This window comes from Schistocerca nitens, chromosome 11 (assembly GCF_023898315.1).
Source record: "Schistocerca nitens isolate TAMUIC-IGC-003100 chromosome 11, iqSchNite1.1, whole genome shotgun sequence".
In the NCBI taxonomy this organism is placed as follows: domain Eukaryota; kingdom Metazoa; phylum Arthropoda; class Insecta; order Orthoptera; family Acrididae; genus Schistocerca; species Schistocerca nitens.
This window is the reverse complement of record NC_064624.1, coordinates 69142248-69167623: the sequence shown is the minus strand read 5'-3', so window position 1 is coordinate 69167623 and position 25376 is coordinate 69142248. Positions and strand designations below refer to the sequence as shown.

The following is a 25376-nucleotide window of genomic DNA, read 5'->3' as shown; positions in this document are numbered from 1 at the left end:
CCACAGCAGCAGACGGCTGTACAGTTTAGTAGTTCGTGTCATGCGTTTGTACGGTATTATGTTGCGTTTTCTGTGTAATGTATAAGTGATTTGATGGTGGAGACAGGACATCACGGAAAGACGCATATTGAGTGTGGTAGTAAGTCAATATTTAAGTATCATTACAGCTAACTGCCTCGAATGAAGTTGTTTGCCAATGCCTTGTAATGATGCTATAGTAACTGTTCGTACAGTTATTATATAGGTTTAATTTCATTTATTGGGCCCATTTGAATGATAAGTTTGTTCCACATTTAATTCTTGTATCATCTTTGGTGCCTCTGGTTATGGTTTGAGATAGCCTTAGAATTTCGTAAGTAATTATTTCAGGTTATGTGTATCAGAACCAAACACTTGTTATTTTCAGTGAGCTTGTGTTTCCGCATTCCGAGCAGGAGGTGACTAGTGTTTAGACAAACATATTAGCGCACATTACGTACCTGTGCTGTTCGGCAATTACGAAAAATACCAGATCGACGTGTGGGTATGTAATATGCTTGCTGTTTTCGTTCTGTCCGATAAAATTGCAAAATGTTTCCCGTGATTTGGCAAGAGAACCCCCAGAAATTTTGATTTGTTGTCTATAATTACCGGAAAAGTGTCTATATGCTGTGGTGGTTAGAGAAAGTGAGGGTCAATGTGAAATACTTTGTCATGGACGAAAAAAGGCCCTCATGAAGTTCACACACACGCTGCATTCATATTGTTATATTTACTTGTGTTGTGCATGCGAAGTTCGGTAACAATATTTGTGAAGGAAGGAACAGGGACAGTAAGAGTTCACTGTAATCTGTAGTTCGCCCGGGTTGTAGCGCAAACCGTTGTACTGCCGATACATCAGATTCGTTAGCACACGTTAATACAGATTATCAGGGATTGGTTATGTTGGTATGAAAGAGAATGCTGTAGAGGGAATTCATTGTGTTGCGTTTTCCATGGATTATCAATGTGCCTATGTGCTCCATAGTTTAATAAATAGTGTTAACTGCTGTTTGTAGTAATGTGCACGTTTCAATCTATGGAAGGATATGGGAAATGTAATTGACTCTGTAAGGCCGAATGGGTATGTGTAATTGCCATCGACAAAAGCATCTCAAAACCACAGAACATTGTCATGGGTACGCTTATGAGAAAGTAATTTCACTAAGTCTTGTTAGAGGAATTTAATCGGTGTTAAATCTTGACAGTCAAGAATCATTTATTTTTCCATGCAACGTTCAGGCAGCAGTGTGTGTTTTTTAGTGACTGGGTAAAGATTGCAGCATTGCTCTATATTGAGTTGATAACGTTGAATATAGATGACTGTATAAGGAAACAGTTGTTAAAAATACATACTAAACTGACTGAAAAAGAAGAAAGTTCTGTCTGTGTGGGTGGATTTTCATGTTCTGCTTTTCTGAATACCATGAGCAAATATGGGTTTATAGATTGATTGAAAGTGCAGCCAGTATGATTGAGAAATAATTCTTTTCGGTCCTTGCATACGTTGCTAAGAACATAATTATAAACCTCTTACATTATTCTGTATATTAAGGAATTTGCAGGACACATTGACAGGCTTAGATATAGCTCGAGACTCATTTTAATCTTTTATTCTTCATACGTAAAATTGTCTACAGTAAATAGTTTTGTCTGGTAAATTCACTTCATCTTAGTTGCTTCACATGACACTTAGAAATTTATGTGGAAAAAGCAAGCTATGTCAGCTACCATATTCAGAATAGGATTGTATACCACAAGCAAATGCTACTAAGTAACAGCAGTAACTGTAAGTCATTTGTTTCCATTGTGTGTGGTTTTTGTTTTCTGTCAAATTGAGTTGTGTTTTCCATTAATGACAGTGAGGCTTCAGAGTCCTTATAACCAGCAAGTTGTAAATCAGTTCTTTCTATCAGGTTCTTTGTTCCTCAGCCAGTTTTTAATTTTTAATATGCATTGGCTCGTTTGCTGCAGCCAGAAAACGTTGCCTGTGCACTGTGTTGAATAGTAACAATTTAAACAATATAACTTTTGCTTTCTTGTTTTTCAGTGGATTAGGAGAGCACTCATGGACTCCAAGGGAACTAGTTGGCTGAAAAAAGAGAAGAATGAAGTATATGCTGAACCAGGCTCCTTGGTAAATAGCTTCTTGTGTTTTTTACCATTGTTTCATTAATTTCTCTGTGCAATGTGGTGTGTAAACAAGCAGATTACCTTCCCTGTTGTTTGTTAGATGAAATATTTGGTACTGGCTGTTGGTTTTGATTCTTGACCAAATGAAGTTGTGACTCTTGGCTGTGCAACATATTTCCAATGGATTGGTATTTTGTAGTATATAATGCTGCTCTCCAATATTTAATTTCTTTTAAAATTTCTGTAGCTTATTGTTAGTGTGATGTTGGAATGCCAGTAGTTAATGATTACAGGTTTGTTGTCTACTAGGAAATTGTCACATGTTCTTGAACTGGATTGAGGAGTTCCTAGATAACAGGACGCAGCATGTTATTCTCAATGGAGAGAAGTCTTCCGAAGTAAGAGTGATTTCAGGTGTGCCGCAGGGGAGTGACGTAGGACCGTTGCTATTCACAGGATACATAAATGACCTGGTGAACGACATCGGGGGTTCACTGAGGCTTTTTGCAGACGATGCTGTGGTGTATCGAGAGGTTGTAGCAATGGAAAATTGTACGGAGGATCTGCAGCGAATTGACACATGATGCAGGGAATGGCAATTGAATCTCAATGTAGACAAGTGTAATGTGCTGCGAATACACAGAAAGATAGATCCTTTATCATTTAGTTACAAAATAGCAGGTCAGCAACTGGAAGCAGTTAATACCATAAATTATCTGGGAGCACGCATTAGGAGTGATTTAAAATGGAATGATCATATAATGTTGATCGTCGGTAAAGCAGATGCCAGACTGAGATTCATTGGAAGAATCCTAAGGAAATGCAATCCGAAAACAAAGGAAGTAGGGTACAGTACGCTTGTTAAGTAGGGTACAGTACGCTTGTTCGCCCACTGCTTGAATACTGCTCAGCTGTGTGGGATCCTTACCAGATAGGGTTGATACAAGCCATAGAGAAGATCCAACGGAGAGCAGTGCGCTTCGTTACAGGATCATTTAGTAATCGCGAAAGCGTTACGGAGATGATAGATAAACTCCAGTGGAAGACTCTGCAGGAGAGACGCTCAGTAGCTCAGTACGGGCTTTTGTCAAAGTTTCGTGAACATACCTTCACCGAAGAGTCAAGCAGTATATTGCTCCCTCCTACGTATATCTCACGAAGAGACCATGAGGATAAAATCAGAGAGATTAGAGTCCCCACAGAGGCATACCGACAATCCTTCTTTCCACGAACAATACGAGACTGGAATAGAAGGGAGAACCGATAGAGGTACTGAAGGTACCCTCCGCCACACACCGTCAGGTGGCTTGCGGAGTATAGATGTAGATGTAGAAGCGTCCGATCCCACGCCTCGGCTTTGACCCATGACGTAAGGGTGTTGTCGTGTGTGACGTCATGACGGTGCGGAGTTTGGTTTGAGTGTGGCTGTCTCCACTTCTGTTTTATCTTATTTTATTTACTTTTCTCATCTGTTCGTTCTATCTCGCGAAATTTTTTTTTTTAGATTTAGAACCACTTATTACTTATTTTAATTATCTGTTTCCTCCAATTTCTGTTTTAGTTTATTATATTTATCTTTCTGATCTGTTCGTTCTATCCCGTGAGATTTTTTTTAAAAAGACAAAAAACACGAATCAGCTACTGAAGCATCTTTATCTTCTATGGGTTGCAGGGGTTACGACTCCTGGGGAGGTGGGTGGGAATTCATGCATGGCTGTCTTCACTTACACGTTGTAGCTACGCAAGGCGTCTAAATTTGTTTATATTTAGTTTGCCCCCCACCCAAAACACCCCATTTCCCGCGCTTGTCCCGTTAGTGTCATTAGGCTTCTTGTGGAAAGTGTGTGTGTTTGTTTTTGTTTCCGCCATATTTGTGACGTCATGGGTCAAAGCAGATGGGCGGGATCGGACGCTTCCGTATTTCCCTTGAACTATTGTGGTGTTTGCAATCACTTGTTACAAATTAATTTTCTACTTTGAGATTTAGTTTGGTGTGTTGTTAATGTCTAGATTTGTTCATTTCTTAGAAAGTGGTATTATTAATGGATATGAGTAGGACTTTACTTGCTAGAGTGCAGATGATTCAGCTGCTACTGTAGATCAGTTGTATGGCTTGCTGGATGAATTGATCAGATGCACTATTTGTGGTCAGTTTTTAAGTTGACCATAGTTGCTTTCTCAGACAAGAGGGGTATATATATATATATATATATATATGTGTGTGTGTGTGTGTGTGTGTGTGTGTGTGTGTGTGTGTGTGTGTGTGTGTGTGTGTGTGTGTGTGTGTGTGTGTGTGTGTGTGTGTGTGTGTGTGTGTGTGTGTGTACACTTATTGCAAAGATAATGGCTGGCAGTCTATTTGTCATGGTGCCTGATGGTGAAATCTAAACTCATGACCTACAATATTGTTTTCCTGGTGTATTATTTTTGCTATTGCTCATCTAATTGGTCTTATGTTCTTGTTTATGTTCTTGTTAGCAATATTACTGTTCTTGATCAGTTTTTGATTTGGGGGTAGGTATTCAGAATCTATTAAATATAGGGAAGTGGTAGGTGACAAAGAGCTCTTGTTGAAAGCCTTTGAGGAGCTTAAATACTATTAAATGAATGAGCAGTTGGTAGTATAATTTACAACCCTAAGAAGGAAATGGTGGTAATGCTGATACTAAAAGAGTAAAGGAGTGTTACAGTTTTAACTACAGAATGTTTGCAATGCTCTTTGAGTAGATTTTCACATTACCACTCTAAATATTTGGTAACACATAAATTACTTAAATGTTAGTATAATCACAGAGTTAAACTGTGTGGGCTCAAATATGACACATCTGTAACACACAACATATGCCTACAGATTTGGTGCTCATAAAAGAAATAATTATAGCAGAATGTCACTGTCAGCTTCTGGCAAATTAAAACATGCTAAAGCTGCTGTTAGAGCTCACTTCTTGATTCAGTATTTCTGAGATCAGCAGGATTTGAAGTTCCCAGTGTGTGGCCATCAACATTCTACGGATAATTCTCTCATCATTGAACTTGTTTGGAAAATACATTGTTCACTTTTTACTTCATGAAAGTGCTGTAATTAATTTGTGTTGTTGTAGCTAGATCAAAACACTTGACTCTATAAAGATGTCTTTGCTCTGAATCATTCATCTTGAAAGTTTATCTGGAAGCAGTGAAAACACAAATGTATACCCATGCTAGACAATGTCACATTATGAAAGTAGCCTTGACAGGTTTTTGTAAGTGTCAACTGCCAAAGTCTGGGTCAAGTAGGACCTTCCTCTCCCTCCACCCCCCCCCACCCCCGAAGGAAGAAAACCTTTGTACTTTCAATGTCTCACTTACTTTTCTTTCTATGAACTTGGTGTTTGTAGTGTCTTGCTCATATTCAGGATGTTCATTCTTCTAGTGGTACTGTAGGTCTACCATTGATCTCAAACTGTAAGCAGTTGGTAAAGGCAAGTCATCGTAGATTTAGCACACATGCCTTCTTATCACTTCTTATTGGAACAACTACAGAAGTGACGACTACAATGCACTTTCATTTCATGTGTTACATCTATATTGTAAATGTATCTGTTTTTCCATTAGCTCAAAGCTGTGTGACTGAGCAGTCGCTGTTCCAGCTTTTCATGTGAGGTTGTATCTGAACTAGTCCAATGGTGAAAAGCAAAACTCAGTTGCCGACAACTCGGGTGCCTCAGTTACATTTTCCAAAGACCAGAGAAAGTAAAATCAAACACAGAAAATGTGGAGGTGATGCTGAGCTGCCTGTGGGATTGGTCAAGGACATAGGGTGACAGAATAGGGCTTCTAGGTGCAGCTTTGGGAGGCTGTACGGGGGGTGGGGGGGGGGGGGAGAGTTGTGGGGTAGGTGTGTGCACTGCTCAGTGCTAGAATGAGAGCAGGGTAGGGAATAGGTGGGGCGGAGCATACAGACGACAGAACATTGATGCTATGGGGGGTTATGGGGATGAGTGATATGTTGTAGGAAGAGTTTCCATTTTGTACAATTTAGGAAAGTGCTATCACCCTCTATGATCACATCCCCCAACACACATGACTTTGTCTCTGAACAGTACCTTCCCCAGTGTCTGACTGTCTCCTAACCTACAGCCCATTCCTGGTTGCCATGTCCAACTACATTCTCACACACAATTACTTCCCTATTGAAGGGATTGCCTACAAACAAATCTGCAGTACATCAAAGGCCAACTGTATGTCACCATGTTCTGCAAATTTATTCATAGGCCACCTCATGAACCTGATCTGATTAAGTCCATCAGACCCTCTATTAAATTGGACCATTGTTTCCCGTTTTATATCATATTTTTCTGAAACTAAGTTTTAATATGGCTAATAGTATTACAATGATTTGAGTGTCTGAAGTAGCAGTGTCAGTGAATAATACTATGAACTAAAAGTTAATGCTGGCAGTACTTCTACTACTGCAGTTGCTACCACTAGTGGTTCTGGTAGTGGTGGTGATGAAAGAATTTGTAGGTGTGCAAGGTAGACCTTTTCTCATGCAGAGTGTTATGGGGAAAGGAAATGTAAGGAGACTCCACCAGCTAAGAATATTGGGAAACAATGTGGTTTGAAGGAAACGCTAAGGGTCACACTGAGGCGTGCACAGCCTAAAATTTCCTTTACAGGCTTTCCCCAGAAACGGAATTCCCATGCCTTGTCTTGTCAGTCACAAATATAGAAGCGTCCGATTCCACCCATCTCCCTTGACCCATGACGTCACAAATATGGCGGAAACGAACATACACTAAGACTACAATATGGCGCCTATGATGTCATTACATAAACATGACCACTAACACGAAAATACAATTAAAAACCAACACACACGTTCCACAAAAACCTAAGGAAACTAGTGGGACAAGCGTAGGAAATTGGGGGTTTTTGGGTGGGGACAAAGTAAATACGAACAAATTTAGACACACACCACCATACTAAACGACACAAAACGACAAAAAAACTATCGCACAAAACTACTCAAATTCCACTAAACACAATATACAGTGGAATCGGACACTTTGCTTGATCTACAAAGCTCAACAGCAGCTCCCGATCCCACGAATTGGAATCGAACATTTCCCTTCACCTGTTATCCTTAAGATGCCTCCACATATAGCCATCCCTGATCAGAGATGCCAGAAGTTTAGTAAGCCGCATTTCTTCACAAGACACTGAAAACTTCCAGACTTCATCCAAAAATCCGAATAGTTGAAGAAATTTTAGTAGAGACAACGTACTGTCCCCCATCATCGCCGACAACTGAAAACTCTTGACCCTGCCAGTCATATCCATACCTACCAAAGACATAAGAAAAGCAGTTTACCAAAATTCACACACGCCAATCAAAAAAAAGTAACATTGACATAACAAAGCCAAAATTGTTAACTCCCTGAAAAATATTCCACTGAAAGCACAGTCACTACCAGTACCACACACGTGCAATGCTACCATGCAAATGAACATCATACACCACGTAACACGCTACCCATAAACACACCACCAGAGAGCACCACCAATAACATCAAAACACCTACAAATACGCCACTCTCACAAACTAAATTCCACACAGCCATGATGTCACACACCACAGTAGCCTTAAGTCATGGGTCCAAGCCGACGGGTGGGATCGGACGCTTTGGTCGACCCCATCTCCCACATACTCATAGAGTAGCACTCCCCTTGCAAGTCAGTACTACCCATGACTGAAGCAACAGAATCACTTTTCTGCTGGAATTTACCCTACCTCTCATGCCTTGAAATGAGGAATAATCTCTCCACCCTTCACACAGTTGTTTTGTCTCCAATTGAACTGATAACATATTCTTGCTCATCACTACTCCAGCCCTGCTTCCAACCTCTTCCCTCATGTCTCATATCCCTGAAACAGAGCTACATGCATGTTTCCTGCAGCCCTGTCAGACATCTGCAACACAAAGGCAGGGCTACCTGTGAAAGCAACCTTGTGATTGGCAACTACCCACCTGCAGCCACTGTGCTGTATCCTACATAGGCATGACAACTAAATAGCTCTGTCTGCAGGAGTGACCACTGCCAAAGTGTGGCCAAGAAAGCTGGACCACCCACTTGCTGGAAGTGCCCCCAGCATGATGTGGTTCACTTCAGTAACTGCTTCACAGCTGGCCCCAACTGGATTCTATCTTCTAACACAACATATTATTTCTTGTAACCCCTCTAGACTCAGCCTATGCTAGTCCATGTCCTCTACCCATATCCCCTTTCCCTGCTCTCACTTCACCCCCCCCCCCACACACACACACAAATTACACACATTTCCTCCCAGTGCAATTACTATTTTCCCTTTCTCAATTTCTCTCCTCCCCTTCCCCTCCCACAGTACAGCTTCCCAAAACTACCTTTAGCAACTCATACTGTCTCTGCCACATCCTTCCATGCTATCACAGAGAACACATTATCTTCCCCCACCCCTCCTCCCTTTTACACTGCTATCCATCTCTCGCTGCCTCGTGCCTCCTCATATCTCACAACCCACCCTAACAGATGGTTGCTCATACCAAAAGCAGATGGTCATTCCCAGTTCCTGGAGACAGTGGCCATGTGTGTGTTGTGTTCCTGTGAATGTGTTCTCTATTTCAGAAGGGCTTTGTCCAGAACCTCAATTTTTTAATACTGTTTCATTGTATTTGTCTGCAAGTCAGTATAGAAAGTAAACATGCCAGATTTCATGTTAATGGGAAAGTGAACTGGAAAAAAACACACCAACCAAATCTGCAAGAAAAGTCCTTAAGATTGTTCTACCTCGGGTGTAAACTGAGAAGAGTGTTTGGTTCAGATATGTGTTAATTCCCCTGATATCAGTAACATAAAAAAAGGTCCGTGTGATATGCTAAGTGGAACATACAGTGCCGTCTGTATTTTGTTTACCAGGCTTGGAATACTAATAGTTTTTGATATCTCTATGACTCTGCTTTTGGCATCGGGGAGAATGTTAAAGAATGTGTTCCCAGAAAGCAGTTTACAAACAAGATACTGTAAGTAATGCAAAAATCCACATCCCAAGTCATAGGCTAGCAAGAACAGGAAACTCTCAGTAAGTGAATGGCCTCAAAAATCTTACTTATTATTCCCTCCCTGCTTCATCCACATCATTTTAATATTTCAAAATAAAACTGTGTGATTGGCTGATAGAAAATTCTTGTTGCAATTAGTTGTATGATATGGGTATTGTTGATTTTAATATTAAAGATTCTAGTTGTACCCACTGATTTCATTACACTACTGTTTTTTATATGATGCGCATTTCATATAAAATACTTAATGATAAGTAAATAAAGATTATGGAAGTAGGAAATATGATTGAAAATAGCAGCATAGGAAAATGAAGTGCAAGATGCTAATAAATTTTCAAACATGTTGCCACTGATCATTCATATAACTTTCTGATCATTACCGTTGAAATGCACCTTACTGACTGTCACGGAGAAGGCCACTCTCTGAAAAGAATGAGTCATTTATTCCTTAGAAGTGTCATAGACTTACAATATGTGATACTTGTTTGTAATATATCTAAAATTGTCTTCTTAAAAGAACTCCTTGCAGATATTTTTTTACTATTCACCACAGGTTCAGTTACACACATGTACCATGAAAGTAAAAGAAGAATTGGATGAGCAAGTGAAAAAACAGGTAAGTCTAGAATTTGTGTGACTGTATGAAATTAAGCAGTGTCATGTTATGGCTCAGTTTTGGTGAATATAATATAGATTGGCTTGATGCACTTCAGTCTACCCTCTATAAACCTTTTAATCTCTGATGACTGTCACCTACTACATCCATTCGAACTTGCTTCTTGTCTTCATGCCATAGTCTCCCTCTACACTTTTTACCCTCACATATCCCTCCATTACCAAATTGACTATACCTAGATGCCTCAGAATTTGTGCTATTAACAGGTTCCTTGTGTTAGTGAAATTGGTCCCTATGTTCCTCCCTCATTTGTTTCGTCTACCCATCAAATCTTCAGCATTCTTCTGTAGCACATTTCAGATGCTTCCATTCTCATCTTGTCTGAATTGCCTATCATTTATGTTTGACTTCCATACAGGGCTGCACTGCAAATATCTTCAGAAAATACTTCCCAACACTTAAATTTATATTAGATGTGAACAGTCCTCATTATTTGGCCCATGTCCCTTGATATTCCTAGTCTTCACTTTATTTCTTTCTTACTTCAGCCATTGTCAGTTACTTTGGTGCCCAAATAGCAAAAGTTGTCTGCTACTTTTAGTGCCTCATTTTCTAGTTGAAACTCAACATTGACTTACCTATTTCAGCTAGATTCTATTGCTTTTATTGATGTTTGTCGTACAATCTCTTCTAGTAATACTATACAATTTTACTCTTCCAGCTTTTACCTCCCACAAATCCCTTCATCGACAATTTCAAGATGCTGGTTTTGTTGATAGAATTACATTGTCATTGGTAAACACACAGTTTCCTTTATCTTTGAGATTTCCTTCATGTCTTCATCGTACAGAGTGCATATCAGATGTAGGCTACAACCCTGTCTCATTTCCTACGCAATGCTCCCATTTCATGTCTTTCAGCTCTTACGACTGGAGTCTGGTTTCTGTGAAAGTTGCAAACAAACTTGGGCTTCCTCTCTATTTATTCTGCTGCTGTCCAAATTCCAAAGAGTGCAGTCAACTCCACATTCTCAAAAGCATTTCAGTAAATCTGCAAAAGCTGTAAACACAATTTTGTCTTTCTTTAACTCGTCTAAGGTAAGCCATAGTATCAGTATTGCCTTGTGTTACATGTTCCTGGTACCCAAAGTGATCTTCCGTAAGGTTAACCCTCTAAAAGCTTTTCCATTCTTGCAAGCATGATATCTGATGGTCTGGTCCGATAGTATTCACACCTGTTAGCACCTGCCTTTCTTCGAATTTGAATTATTACATTCTGGTTGATGTATAACTTTGTCAGCTATCTCGTATCTTGAACATAAGTGGAATAATTTTGTCATGGATGGCTTTCCCAAGTATCCCAATAATCCTGAGGGAATGTCATCAACTGCAATGGCCTTGTTAAGACTTTGCTCTTTCAGTGTTGTATCAAATTCTGGCCATCTCATAAAATCTCCAGTCTTGTCTACAACTACTTCCTTTCCCCTTTCTTGCGCAAGTTTTTTCCCCTTTGCCTTACAACCATTCTTGTCTAGCTATATTGCATGTTCTGTTAACATCATTCCGTAATGTCTGTATTCCCTTTTGTCTGTTTTAATAGCCACATGTTTGAATTTTCTCTTCACATCAGTTAAATTCAGCATCTCATGAGTTGTTAAGGTATTTGTACTAGGCCTTACTTTTTAACTATGTTTCCTCCTGCCTTCACTGTTTCATCTCAAAGCTGCCTATTCATCACACAGTGTATAATTACCCTCTTGTTGCCTAATGCTCATTTTCAAACTATCAATGATTTTTGGTTCATTCAACGTACCCAAATCCCATGTACTTAAATTCTACTTTTACCATTTCAACAACATTACTCTGCAGTTAATAAAAACAACTCTAGCCAGATTCCACATTTATCACTGGAAATGTTTTGTAGTTCACAATCCTGTTTTGAAACCTTTGTTTTTGACATTACATAATCTGCTTGAAACCTTTCGGTTTTTCCAGGTTATTCCACATACACTAGCTTCTTTCATGATACTTGAAACAAATGTTTGCAGTGACTAATTCATGCAATGTGCAAAATTCTACCAGGCAGCTTCCCCCTTTCAGTCATTTATGCCATTGGATGTTCTCGTAACTATTGTGCATCCTGTTCCTACTATTGAATTTCATTACCTTCTAGAATTGGCTTTCATCTTCCTTAGCTATTGAATAATTACTCATCAAACTTTTTCCTATTCCATTCTTCTGCTGGTCTTGTTGCCATACAAATTTCTACCACTGTTGTATTTCCTTCATGCCTATTTCAGCTATGGTAATTCATTGACATTGCTGTTGATAATAGCTTACTCGTGTTCCTATTTTCTTGCTCATTACTGGGGCTCTCCCTGCATGACTCCTATTTGATTTTTTTAAGATAATCCTGTACTGACCTGACCAGAAGTCTTGTTTTTTCTGCCACTGCACTTCAGCTCTTACTACAACTGAATACAACCTATCAATGGTTCCTTTTTAAAGTCTCTAACCTCCCTAGGCTGTTGTCATCATCGTCAGTTCAGAGACTGGTTTCGTGTAGCTCCCCATACTACCCTATCCTCTGCAAACTTCATCTCAAAGTACGTACTGCACTCTACATCCCCCCCAGGGGGTCCACATCTCTTTTGTGGATACGTGCGTGGCGAGCACGGGGCCCCGAGCCATTGCAGCCTTCTTTCTCTCCCGGGCTGCATTTCCTTTTCCTTCCCCTCCTTTCCCCTCCATGCTCCTTTCCCCTCGCCCTCTCCTCTCCCTCTCTTGGTGTCCTTGCTTATGTTGGCCCCGCTATCCTCCTGGTTCTGTTGGTTTTACTCTCTGGCTTTGTTGCGTACTTATCTCCTCCTTTTGGCATTCCTTGGTCCCCCTCTGGGGTTTGACCTCCATTCCAAAATTTCTCTTCCGTAGTGTGAGCCATTTGGGGAAGAGCACCTTACCTAGTGTCTCCGACGTGCGCCCTCCTAGTACATTCCACCTTTTCTTTCACGTCGTGGTCTGATGCTAGGGTGCATAGCCAGCACGGTAGCCAGCCCGTGTGGTGGGGTCGCTATGTACCCTTTTGGTTGAGCCCCCTGAACACACAGGGATCACACTTCTGATACCTGAGCTGTGACCTCCTCATGCATGCCTTGGAGTGGTTGCTCGTCATCCTGGAGCATCGGAACTCCCGGCAATGGCCGCCGTGCCAGACGGCCCTTGCTGTGGCTGGGTGGCGCCCGTGAGGAGAGCCCCTGATCGGAGTGGGTGGTATCAGGGCGGACGCTATGCAGATGGAACGCATAAGGGTCCAAAACTCTGGCCGTTCTGCGGCCGTCTCTCTGCGTGGTACTGATTCCTCAAGTGCTGCTTCTCTTGCCCCTTCGGTCTTCCCTTCCATGGCTACCCCCTGGGAAGAGGGTCAGGCCCGTCGTCTAGGGGCAAAACCTTTCCCCCGTTATCTAGTTTGCACCAGGACTGATGGAGATACTTTCACCAGTGTCAAGCCTTTATTCTTTGTGGAACACATTGAAGACAAGTTTGGCGAAGTGGACTCCCTGAGCAAGATGCGGTCGGGTTCGTTGCTGATTAAAACTACTTCAGCTGCCCAATCTGCGGCCCTTCGTGCCTGTACCCATCTTGGCACGATTCCTGTGTCTATTACCCCTCACCAGTCTCTAAATATGGTACAAGGTGTGATTTTCCACAGGGACCTCATCCTTCAAACTGATGAGGAACTTCGGGACAATCTCGCACGGCGGGGTGTTCACTTTGTTCGGCGTGTTCAGAAGGGTCCTAAAGATAACCGTATTGATACTGGTGCCTTTATCCTGGCCTTTGAAGGGGATACCCTTCCTGAGAAAGTTAAGATTATGGTCTATCGCTGTGATGTGAAGCCGTACATCCCACCTCCGATGCGGTGTTTTAAGTGCTTGCGTTTTGGCCACATGTCTTCTCGCTGTTCCCAGGACCCTCTCTGTGGTGACTGTGGACGTCCACTCCATGAGGGGAGTCCTTGTGTTCCCCCTCCTGTATGTGTAAATTGTCGTGGTAGTCATTCTCCACGTTCACCAGATTGCCCAGTATATAAGAAAGAAAAAAAGATACAAGAGTATAAGTCCCTCGATCGTTTAAGCTACACAGAGGCCCGTAAGAAATATGCACGACTGCACCCTGTGTCCATGACATCAAGTTACGCCTTGGTTACATCTTCCCCCCTTCCCCCCCCTTCCTTACCCCCATCCCGGACCCCACTCCTCCCCCCTCCCCTGCGGCTCCCACACCTTCTCCTCTGGGTGCTGCTCCCCCTCCCCAGCCGGAGAAGTGTCCCACTCCTTCGGCGTCTGCCGGTCAAGGGCGCCTCTCCCGGGATGCCCCTTCCCGGCACCTTCCAGGTCAAAGGTCTGCTGCCGCGCGGCGACCGCGAGAGCCGCGGTCTGTCGGCCCCCAGGTCGCCCGGTCTCTTTCTGTTCCTGATCTCGCTGCAGCTGGCTCCTTTATGCCACACAGCCCTCCTCGATCTCAGCCTGAAAAGAAGAAGAAACATAAGTCCCGGGACAAAGAGCCTCTGGTGTCACCGGAGGTCCCTTCCCCGACTTCACAACTGGATTCTGACCTGTCGTTTATGGATGTCGCCCCCTCCTTGTCTGTGACGGGTGGGGACCCGGCAGTATGACTGGATTTAGCGTGTTCAGCCCTCATTTAAACCATCGTTCTGTGGTTCTCCAATGGAATTGTAATGGCTACTATCGACACCTTCCGGAATTGAAATCCCTTCTTTCGTCCTACTCTGCAGCTTGTGTGGTTCTCCAGGAATCTCATTTTACTGATGCTCACTCACCGACCCTCCGTGGGTTCCGTGTTTTCTGTCGAAATCGGGTCGGACCCTTGCGGGCTTCTGGTGGCGTTTGTACGTTGGTCCGTACCGACATTGCTTGCACGTGGATTCCTCTCCAAACTACATTGGAAGCGGTTGCTGTTAGGGTCCACTTAGACTCTGCAGTCACCGTTTGCAATCTTTATCTCCCTCCTGACAGGGCTCTTACACCTGCTGCCTCAACCACCCTTCTTCAGCAACTTCCTCCTCCCTTCCTCCTCCTTGGGGATTTTAATGCTCATCATCCTTTGTGGGGCAGTGCCTTTCCATCTAGACGAGGTCTTCTTATAGACCAATTTATTGCAGACAACGACCTGTGCCTTCTTAATGATGGCTCCCCTACTCATTTCAGTGCTGGTCATGGTACCTTTTCTGCCATTGATCTTTCTCTTTCTTCTCCCTCTCTCGTCCCTTCATTACACTGGTCGCCACACGACGACCTTTGTGATAGTGACCATTTCCCGTTGATTATCACGCTCCCTTCGCGCTCCCCGATGGACAGGTTACCTCGTTGGTCTTTCCACCGCGCCGATTGGCCTCTATACACTGCACAGGTCGAGTTTTCTCCCTCTTTGTCGGGTTGTATTGATGACGTCCTACGTGACGTGTCTGACGCGATTGTTCGCGCTGATAACGTTGCTGTCCCGCGCTCATCTGGACTATTTCGTCACCGGCAAGTCCCGTGGTGGAGTCCGGCCATTGCCATTGCCATTCGTGATCGCCGTCGAGCTTTGCAACACTTCAAGAGGCACCCATCCGTAGCCAGCCTTACTACTTTTAAACGCCTTCGCGCTAAAGCCCGTTATTTAATCAAACAGAGCAAGCGGATATGTTGGGAACGATTCGTTTCTTCCCTTGGTTCCACTGTCCCTCTGTCGCGGGTATGGGCTACACTTCGTTCTCTCCAAGGTTGCCATCGGCAGTCCACCCTACCAGGCCTTCACCTCCCAGATGGCATTTGTACGGACCCATTAGTTATCGCCGAACATCTTGCGACCCATTTTGCAGTGGCATCGGCGTCAGCCTCCTATCCCGCTGCTTTCCTTCATCACAAACAGCAGGCTGAAGCTCTCACCTTATGTTTCACCACTTGTGAGTCAGAATCTTATAACGCACCTTTTACTGAATGGGAATTTCTTTCTGCTCTATCTTCTTCTCATGATACGGCCCCTGGCCCAGATTCCATTCATAACCAACTGCTTCAACATCTCAGTGCTCCACAACGGCAACATCTTCTTCGGGTGTTTAACCGTATCTGGCTCCAGGGTGACTTCCCTTCTCAGTGGAGGGATAGCATTGTGGTTCCTGTCCTTAAGCCTGGTAAGAACCCCCTATCTGTTGACAGCTATCGGCCAATTAGTTTGACCAATGTTGTTTGTAAGTTACTTGAACGGATGGTAGCCCGTCGGCTCACTTGGGTCCTCGAATCTCGGGATCTATTGTCCCCTTACCAGTGTGGCTTTCGAGAGGGACGATCTCCAATCGATCATTTACTTCGCTTGGAATCCGCAGTTCGGCAGGCTTTTTCCCAGCGCCGCCATTTGGTTGCAGTGTTTTTTGACCTTCGCAAGGCATATGACACGGCCTGGCGCTATCACATCTTACTAACCCTTCATCAGTGGGGTCTTCGGGGCCCACTCCCGAATTTTATCCGCCAGTTCCTGATCCATCGGTCATTCAGAGTTAGAGTTGGTACTGCTTTTAGTTCTCCACGGACCCAGGAGACGGGCATCCCACAGGGTTCTGTCTTGAGCGTCCTTCTTTTCCTCATTTCTATCAATGGACTTGTGGCCTCTGTCGGTCCCTTGGTCGCCCCTGCCCTGTATGTGGATGATTTCTGCATTTGGGTTAGTTCCTCCTCGATGGCATCTGCAGAACGGCAGCTCCAGGTGGCTATACGGCGTGCCTCTGCATGGACCCTCTCACACGGGTTTCAATTCTCTCCTTTAAAATCGCGGGTGGTCCACTTCTGTCGCTGTACTACGGTCCACCCTGATCCAGAGCTCTATCTCGCTGCACAACGATTGCCTGTGGTTTCACAGTTTCGTTTCCTGGGTCTTCTTTTCGACAACAAGCTCACTTGGTTGCCCCATATCAGACTCCTGAAGGTAGGATGTTTACGTAAACTCAATGTCCTTCGCTTCCTTGCCCACTCCTCTTGGGGTGCGGACCGTTCTCTCCTCCTCCGTCTTTATCGTGCTCTAGTTCTGTCTCGTTTGGACTATGGTTGTCAAGTTTATGGTTCAGCTGCTCCTTCCACACTGCACGTGCTGGATCCAGTCCACCATCGTGGTATCCGTTTGGCCACCGGTGCCTTCCCTACTAGCCCTGTTGATAGTCTCCTGGTTGAAGCTGGGATCCCACCCCTTTCTGTTCGGCGGTCCCAGCTTCTGGTGTCTTATGCCCTCACTATCCGTTCTTCTCCCTCTCATCCTTCCTATTCTATCCTGTTCCCAGACCATGGACGTCGCCCACCCGACTCCCGCCCTCGGGCGGGTTTACCGGTTGGGCTGCGCCTTGCGTCTCTTTACCGTGATTTTCACTTTCCTTCTTTGTCCTGTCTTCCTCGCTCCCTCCCCTCCACCCCTCCTTGGTTAGTTCCTCGGCCTCGAATTCGGATGGATCTCCGCCGCGGTCCGAAAGATTCCATCCCCCCGGTGGTGTTTCGTTCCTTTTTCCGCAAAATTTTATGGGAGTTTCGGGATGCTGTTGTTTTTTACACTGATGGCTCTAAATCTACTGATCATGTTGGGTATGCCTTCACGTCCTCTGTTGGAACGGAAAATCATCTGCTGCCACCTACATGTGGGGTGTTTACTGCGGAATTGATGGCAATTTCCCGGGCCCTTACCTTTATTAAACAATCCCAACACAACCGCGTTTTGTTATGTACGGACTCGATGAGTGGCCTTCTTGCTATTGACCGGTGTTTTTCGCGCCATCCCTTGGTCTCTGCCATCCATGACCATCTCGCTGATATTCACCGTGCTGCTTGTTCCATTGACTTCCTATGGGTCCCTGGCCATGTGGGTATCCCGGGAAATGAGCTCGCTGATCGTTTGGCTGGGGGAGCAGTTACTTACCCCCCGTTTCCTGTAACCCCTCCTGCAGCGGATTTACGGCTTCACATCAAATCCCACTTCGCGCAGTCATGGGCCAATTCTTGGGAGGCTACTCCACTGTCTAATAAACTTCGTGCAATTAAGGTGACACCAGGCCCATGGCGTTCTTCCTATCGCCTCTCCCGAAAGGACTCGACCACACTGTGTCGTCTCCGCATTGGTCATACCAGGCTGACCCATGGTTTTCTTTTGCGTGATGAGCCACCCCCGCTATGTGGTTGTGGAGCCTTCCAGTCAGTGGCCCACATTTTGGTTGAATGCCCCCTTCTTTTGGCTCTGCGTACTAAGTACAGACTCCCCCACACTTTACCTTTGATGTTGGCTGACGATTCCCGGATGGTCTCTCTGGTTCTCGGTTTCCTCCAGGAGAGTGGTTTTTATTCTCAGTTTTAAGGTTTTTAATCTCTCTGGTGTTGGGGCAGGGCGGTGAGTGTTTGGGTGTCTCCCACTGTAGGCAGTGTTTAGAGATTCCCGATTCACCTCCCTGATGGGAATCCTCTTTTCTTCCCCTTTTACTCTTTTTACCCTTTTTTAAGGCTTGGTTAGTCTTTTTATTCCCATACGTATTTTCTGCATTATAGCAGTTGTACCTTTTAAGTCACAGGTGGTCTTGCCTATGCTGCTTCAGCATAGTGTTGGGTTCGTTCTCTTGCCGACTTCCCTCATTTGTTTTTACCAATGACAACGTGACTGCCCTTTACGTTTTTTCCCTTTTTCCGTTTTATTGTTCTGACTTTTCTGAGATGTCCCGTTAGCAGAATGGAGTATATTTGAAACAAGGGACTGATGACCTCGCTGTTTGGTCCCTTAAACCTCAAACAACCAACCAACCACTCTACATCTTTCTGAATTTGCTTAGTGTATTCATCACTTTGTCTCTCTCTTTGACTTTTACCCTCCACACAGCCCTCCTATACTAAATGGGGGATCCATTGATGCCTCAGAACATGTCCTACCAACAGATACCTTTTTCTAGTCAAGTTGTGCCACAAATTCCTCATCTCCCCGATTCTATTCAGTACCTCCTCATTAGTTACATGATCTACCTATCTAATCTTCACCATTCTTCCATAGCACCACATAAGCTTCTATTTTCACACACACACACACACACACACACACACACACACACACACACACACACACATGCGGGGAGCTGAGACCACACTGCGAAGCTGTGCTCTCAGCTCTCTGAGACCGCGTGCGAATGGGTGTCTACTGCTGACAAAGGCCTTAATGGCCGAAAGCCTTAATTGTGTGAATCTTTTTATTGTGCCTATCGTGACTCAGCATCACTGCTGTATCATGAGTAGAGACTCCTTCTCTGGTATTGTTACATTCCATTCTGGATTTTCCATTGTTTGATGTTTGCTTCTATTCTCTTCTTGTTTAAACTGTTTGTCATCCATCTTGTCCACTTACATACAAGACTACACTCCAAACAAATACTTACAGAAAAGAATTCCCAACAGTTAAATCTATACTCGATGTTAACAAATTTGTCTTCTCGAGAAAAGCTTTACCTGCCACGGCCACCCTACATTTTATATCCTGTGTACATTGACCATCATCAGTTATTTTGCTCCCCAAATAGGAAAACTCATATACTACTTTGTGTCTCATTTCCTAATATAAATCCCTCGGCATCACTGATTTAATTCGACTACATTCCATTATCCCCATTTTGCTTTTGTTGATGTTCATCTTAAATTCTCCTTTAAATACACTGTTCCTTCTGTTCAACTGTTCTTCCAGGTACTTCACTGTCTCTGACATAATTAAAATGTTGTCGGCAAACGTCAAAGTTCTTATTTCTTCTCCATGGATTTTAATTTCTGCTCCGAATTTTTTTTTCCTCACTGCTTGCTCAGTATACAGATTCAATACCATCAGGGCTAGGCTACAACCCTGTCTGACACCCTTCCCAACTGCTCTTTCTCTTTCATGCCCCTCAACTCTTTATAACTGCTGTCTGCTTACTGTACAAATTGTAAATAGCCTTTTGTTCCCTGTGTTTGATCCCTGAAACATTCAGAATTTTAGAGAGAGTAATCAAGTTAACATTGTCAAAAGGATTCTTCAAGTCTGCAAACGCTAGAAATATAGGTTTTCCTTTCCTTAATCTGTGTTGCAAGACAAGTTGTAGGGTCAGTATTGCCTCATGTTTTCAAACATTTCTATGTAATCAAAACTGATTTTTCCCAAGGTCAGCTTCTACCAGTTTTTCCATTCATCTGTAATGTATTCATGTTAGTATTTTGCACCCATGACTTACCAAACTAATAGTTTAGTTATTTTCACATCTGTTTAAAACCTTCTTTCTTTGTGATTGGAATTACTATATTCTTCTTAAAGTCTGAGGGGTATTTCACCTATCTCCTACATCCTACTCACCACATGGTAGAGGTCTGTCAGGGCTGGCCTTTCGAAGGCTATCAGTAGTTGTAATGGAATGTTGTATACTTTCAGGGCCTTGTTTTGACTCAGGTCTCTCACTGCTTTGTCAAATTTGTCATGCAGTATCATTTCTCCCATTTCATCTTCATCTACATCCTGTTCTATTTCCATGATATTGCCCTACAGTAATTACCCTTCTATAGACCCTCTATATAATTCTTCCACCTTTCTGCTTTCTCTTCTTCACTTAGAACTGGTTTTACATCTGAGCTCTTGATATTCATCCAAGTGCTTCTCTTTTCTCTAAAGATCTCTTTAATTTTCCTGTAGCCAATATCTATCTTGCCCCTATTGATATATGCTTATCCTACTTATAATACTCCACACTCAGACATATAGACTGCCTGGCCTGCTTTTCCTGATAACATCCTCCTGAGTAGACTCTGCCTGGAGATCTTAATGGGGGACTATTTTACCTCCTGAATATTTTGCCTAAGATAATTTCGTGCAATAGAGCTGCATGCTCTTGAGAAGAAAAACAAAGAGAGCTACAGTTTCGCTTTGCTTTCAGCCATTTGCATTATTGGTACAGGAAGTTGGTTAATGCTACAAGGCCAGGTCAGTTGATAATCCAGACCATTGCTCCTGCAACTGCTGAAAAGTATTTTGCCCCTCTTGAGGATCCATGTCTAAGTTTGATATCTCCTCAGATAATACTTATTTGTGTTTGCACCTAACACTGTTTTCAATGTTGTTGACATGCAAGCAACCCTGCCTCGGCAGTGTCCATGGGGCTCATTTGGGGTGGGGACGGTGAACTATTGTTTAAAGTGCTGTCTTTGAGCAGGAGAAATAGTTCTAGCATGTATATCTGTAGAATTACTTCATTATCTATATGAAGATAAATAACAATTCTGTATGACTGCATTGGTACACATACAAACCAACAGATGAAAACTGTTGCTTGGTCTCAGATTTGAGGCTGTAACTCCTAGTTTCAGGATCAGTTACTTTAACAATTACCCTAACCAAGCATGCCTCCAGGGCTGCCAAGGGGATGTCAGTTGTGTGTCCTCATAGATTTTCATCATAGGTTCAGGATTTGAAGGTCAGTGGCCAGCCAATTATTTGGTAAAGCAGTATGATACCGTTCTCCATAAAAGTAGAAAAAAGAAATGCATTCGGCAATTGGGTGATTTGTGAGTGCTGGCAAGTGTAAAAAATGTATTACATAGTTGTCTGTAGCTGAGTGCATAGGATAATATTATAATAATCATAAAATTGATGGTTCAGATCACACTAAGTGCTACCAGTTCTTTTAGTTTTATTTAAATTCCATATGTAAAACAAATAATAATTTTAATTCATGCTAAGTCACACTTTTCTTATAGTTATTTTTAGTTAAAAGTTACATAAAAATGCGAGTATTGTTAAAAATTTACATTTTGGTACAAAAATGGAGAGCATCAAATTGAAAATAAATAAATCTCGCATGAATGTATCAAAATTTTTGTTTTAATATGTTGAATGATGAAAAAACATGTAATTTTTACCAAACCATTACAATTCAGTATTTGTTAAATTTGCAGTTTGTTAGTAGACATGGAATTTTTTAAAAAGTAGTAGTTCCTACTAGGAGATCTGAACCAGCAACTTTTTCATTAAGGTACTTATATGCTATTCTTCCAATTACCAGCAATTGTGTTAATAAATAGGAAATGTTTTGTAGTAGGCAGCACTCAGAAGTCTTCCGATCTTCAAAGTCAAATTTTTTTTAGTTTGGTTACTGCCTAGTGCTGGTTTAGGAAATTGATGTTCCAGCACTAAACTCCAAATACTGTAAATCTGAAGGAAATTGAAGAGGATGATCTGCAAGATACCCTTTTCAGTCAAGTTCTTATTTTCACAGGGATGTGTCCATAATGGTTAAGGTGGCAGACCATAAAATGCAAGAAATCGAGGTTTAACTTATCAGTGCAGCCAAAATAAATTTTTACATCTGTTGTTAGACAAATCTCTAATATTAGACAGTCACTAGATCACTATATGAACGTTTCTGATTAGCTTAAATCACCTGGTATTCAAAATTGTATTCGCTGATTGCATTCAGCAGAACAGTGAGTGAATAGAGTAGTCAATTTTACTTGATGAATGACTGTATGATTCATTTTTATTCATGCAGAGGAACTGTTCTTTCCAAAATCATACAGGAGAACAAAATTATCTGCTGTTTAGGTCTTTAGCTCCAAACGTTTGCTGTGCCTCTTCTTACAACCTGAAATGACCTGTGCATTTTTCTATTCCCATGAAACGCCACTGTTCCATAAAATAACAGTTCCATTGCCAGAGGTGATCCTGCAACATCCACTTGTTTTATTTCATCTGATGGCTACCTCTTCAGGTCTAGTGGTCAATTGTGTAGAAAAAGTTTGGTTTTTCCTTCTCCCTCCTGTCCCCACTTTAGTCAATTATGTGTCTGTAATTTTAGTATCTGTGCTGTAGAAGAAATGTGAAATGCATTTTTATGTTCTTTAGTGGAGGAAATTTCTAAGGCAAAGCATTGCAATTATGTCTTTTCTGTTACTGTCTTCTGTTCTGCTACAATCTGCATCGATGTCAACTATCAACCGTAGAGATGTCTTTGATCCCTTTTCTAAAATTTTTGTTCAGAAGTTCTGGAGTTTTCGTTTTTTGTTTCATGTTTTGCAAGATACGATGTTGCTTATAAATTAATGGAAGCTTCTTATATAAGCTGTCTTGGTGGTTCTCATATGTTCAACTTTTGGTTGACCATGGGGATTCAGGGGATTTAGCTTCATTTGAATTTGCTGTAGAGATATCTGCTGTCATGTAACTATGTAATGTTGTTAACATTTTCAGGTCCTCACTGTATTCCACAACATTCCTCATACTGGGTGTATTGGCTGTTGCATCATGTTTGATCACCTTACAAGGTTTGTTGGGCAGAAGTATGTTCCTGTCTTCCAGAGTTTGTTTTTAACAGTAGCAATCTGTGATGCTTCAGTAGTCCATTGCTCATGTTCCAATCTCTGTATTTAGAGAATTTATTATTTTGGGCATGTTTATTGCTAACAGAATAAATATTTCCCTGTTGTGTGTGTTTTCTAAACAGTTACACAGGCTAATGTTTTGGAATACATGTTTTGTAGATTTTCACAGGAATTTTTGTTTTCACAGCTGTGCTAATGTCACAGGACATGATTTTGATATGAAAGAGTTCAGTTTGTCCTCTCAAAATTTAGATCTACATTTTGCATGGATTCTCTAAATCTCTTGAATGAAATGGACAGCATGGCTCATGTTGTCTATATTTGGTCAACCTCATGTCATGTTGTACTTTATTGATGTAATTTTCCTCCAAATCTTTTTCACTGTTTGAATTCATGCATCTTCAATTATGTAGCTGACAAGTATATATATCCTGTCACTGCAGTATGATAGAGGATTTTGATTTGTATACAATATTTACCAGACTATTTCTTAAGCATTAATGTACTATGGTGGGTGGATGTTGGAACTCAAATAGTTACTTTTTCCACATCACATTTGACACTTCAAAATTATTTTCTCCTCACAATTGATACTTACCTGCATGCAGATTCCAAATTTCCGTAACATGCAATGAGATAAAGGCAGATTTATCTCATTGTCCAGTACTTATTTTTCATGATAATGTATTACTGCCTGTGTTCTGTGGAGCATCTTTTAGTGGGTCCTCAGCATGGAATATCTGATTTTGTAGCTAATTATTTCTAGTTTTCCTTCCAGTGTTGTGTATAATGCCAGTGTTAGTTAATGAAACTCTGGATCTTGTCTTGAATGCATATACACTTTTCTAAGAGTAAGAGGATTGCTTATTGAATGGGTGTGAGGCTACAAATTCAAGTGTTCTGGGTTCCATCCCAGGCATCATCTGTCACTTTTTCACATGGAAATTGTCTATGTGGAAAATTACAGTTTCCATTCCATTGTGAAGCTCTAGGTCCTCATGTAACTTACTGTGTCAGTGAGTTCAAAAGTTGGATGAAGCCAGTGGTGTACCACATCCAGTAAGACAATGTCTAACAGAGCACTAAGATGTTAATAACTAACTCCAGGTTGTTGAAAGCTTTACTTTTACTTCAGGTTTGCATTAGTTTTTGTGACATTAGACATGTATTTTCCTCAGTACCAAAATTTGGTGACCCACACTTAGATCTGCATATAACTGCTTATTGTCTTTACAGGTGGTTTTATGACCTAAAAAATGCATTCTGCATATAACCTGCTAGTTGCTTAGTTTCTTCTTGACCATAGTGCCCTCACTGGCTTTGCAGAGGTACCCTATCATCTTCCACTGAATAACATAGGTCACAAAATAGGGAGCTGAGATCATCATAAAATCAAATGTTCTTATTGGAGCCTGCACCTTGGCACATTCAGAGCGGGGGGGGGGGGGGGGGGGGAGGGAGAGGGAGAGGGAGAGAGAGGGAGGGGAGTAGTAGTACTAGTAGTAGCTCCTTGGCAGGGATGAAATAATCTCTGCTTGGTTGATATCTAATGTGTCTACCTCCAAAGTAAACAGAACTTTGATTTCAAATGATCATCATGTTTTTCTGACATTTCCTACGTCCTGTAGGGCCTCCTCAGTATGAATCAATTGGAATGAAAGTAAATCTAATTTAATGTGACACATTTTCTTGTTACCTAATGCCAGTAAGTGAATACATGTGACCAATAGCTTTTTAGCCCCACTTGATGTGTAACACAATCACAAGAACAGAAGCTTTGAATATGCCATTCTTTCTTTTTTCAGTTTCTTCAAGATCCACCAAGGATTGTAATGCCTAGTCTTCGTATAAAGCAAGACCTAGAACTGAAACGGGATTTAGATGGCATTGAGCATGATGTAAGTTTTCACATCAGTGATGCATTGTGCATGAAGTACTGTATGAATATCATGAAATGCATTTGGTGCAGTAAATTCCAGTGATCATAAATGATGAATCATTAAAACCTAGGATATGAGCACTTCTCCAGAATTTTTATAGTATTTCAGTTGACTGTAGGTATATTGTTCTGTTGTGTGTAATGGTATTTGAATGAAACTTGTACGAAACATAAGTTTATTAACTG

The 25376-nt window shown here is 42.1% G+C and overlaps 1 protein-coding gene across 9 annotated transcripts; it reads left to right on the top strand.

Moving 5' to 3' along the window:
* Positions 1–25376, top strand: LOC126213237 (uncharacterized). Of its 9 annotated transcripts, XM_049940894.1 has the most exons (5): positions 2–136; positions 2069–2155; positions 9784–9846; positions 23121–23194; positions 25057–25376. In XM_049940894.1, exons 2-5 carry the CDS (start codon positions 2087–2089, stop codon positions 25082–25084), a joined length of 234 nt encoding a protein of 77 aa, XP_049796851.1. In that variant the 5' UTR covers positions 2–136; positions 2069–2086; the 3' UTR covers positions 25085–25376. The 9 variants fall into 9 exon arrangements, 7 of the variants coding, with proteins under 7 accessions (XP_049796849.1, XP_049796851.1, XP_049796845.1 ...); XM_049940892.1 differs by lacking the exon at positions 23121–23194 and having other exon boundaries at positions 1–136; positions 2077–2155; XM_049940888.1 differs by lacking the exon at positions 23121–23194.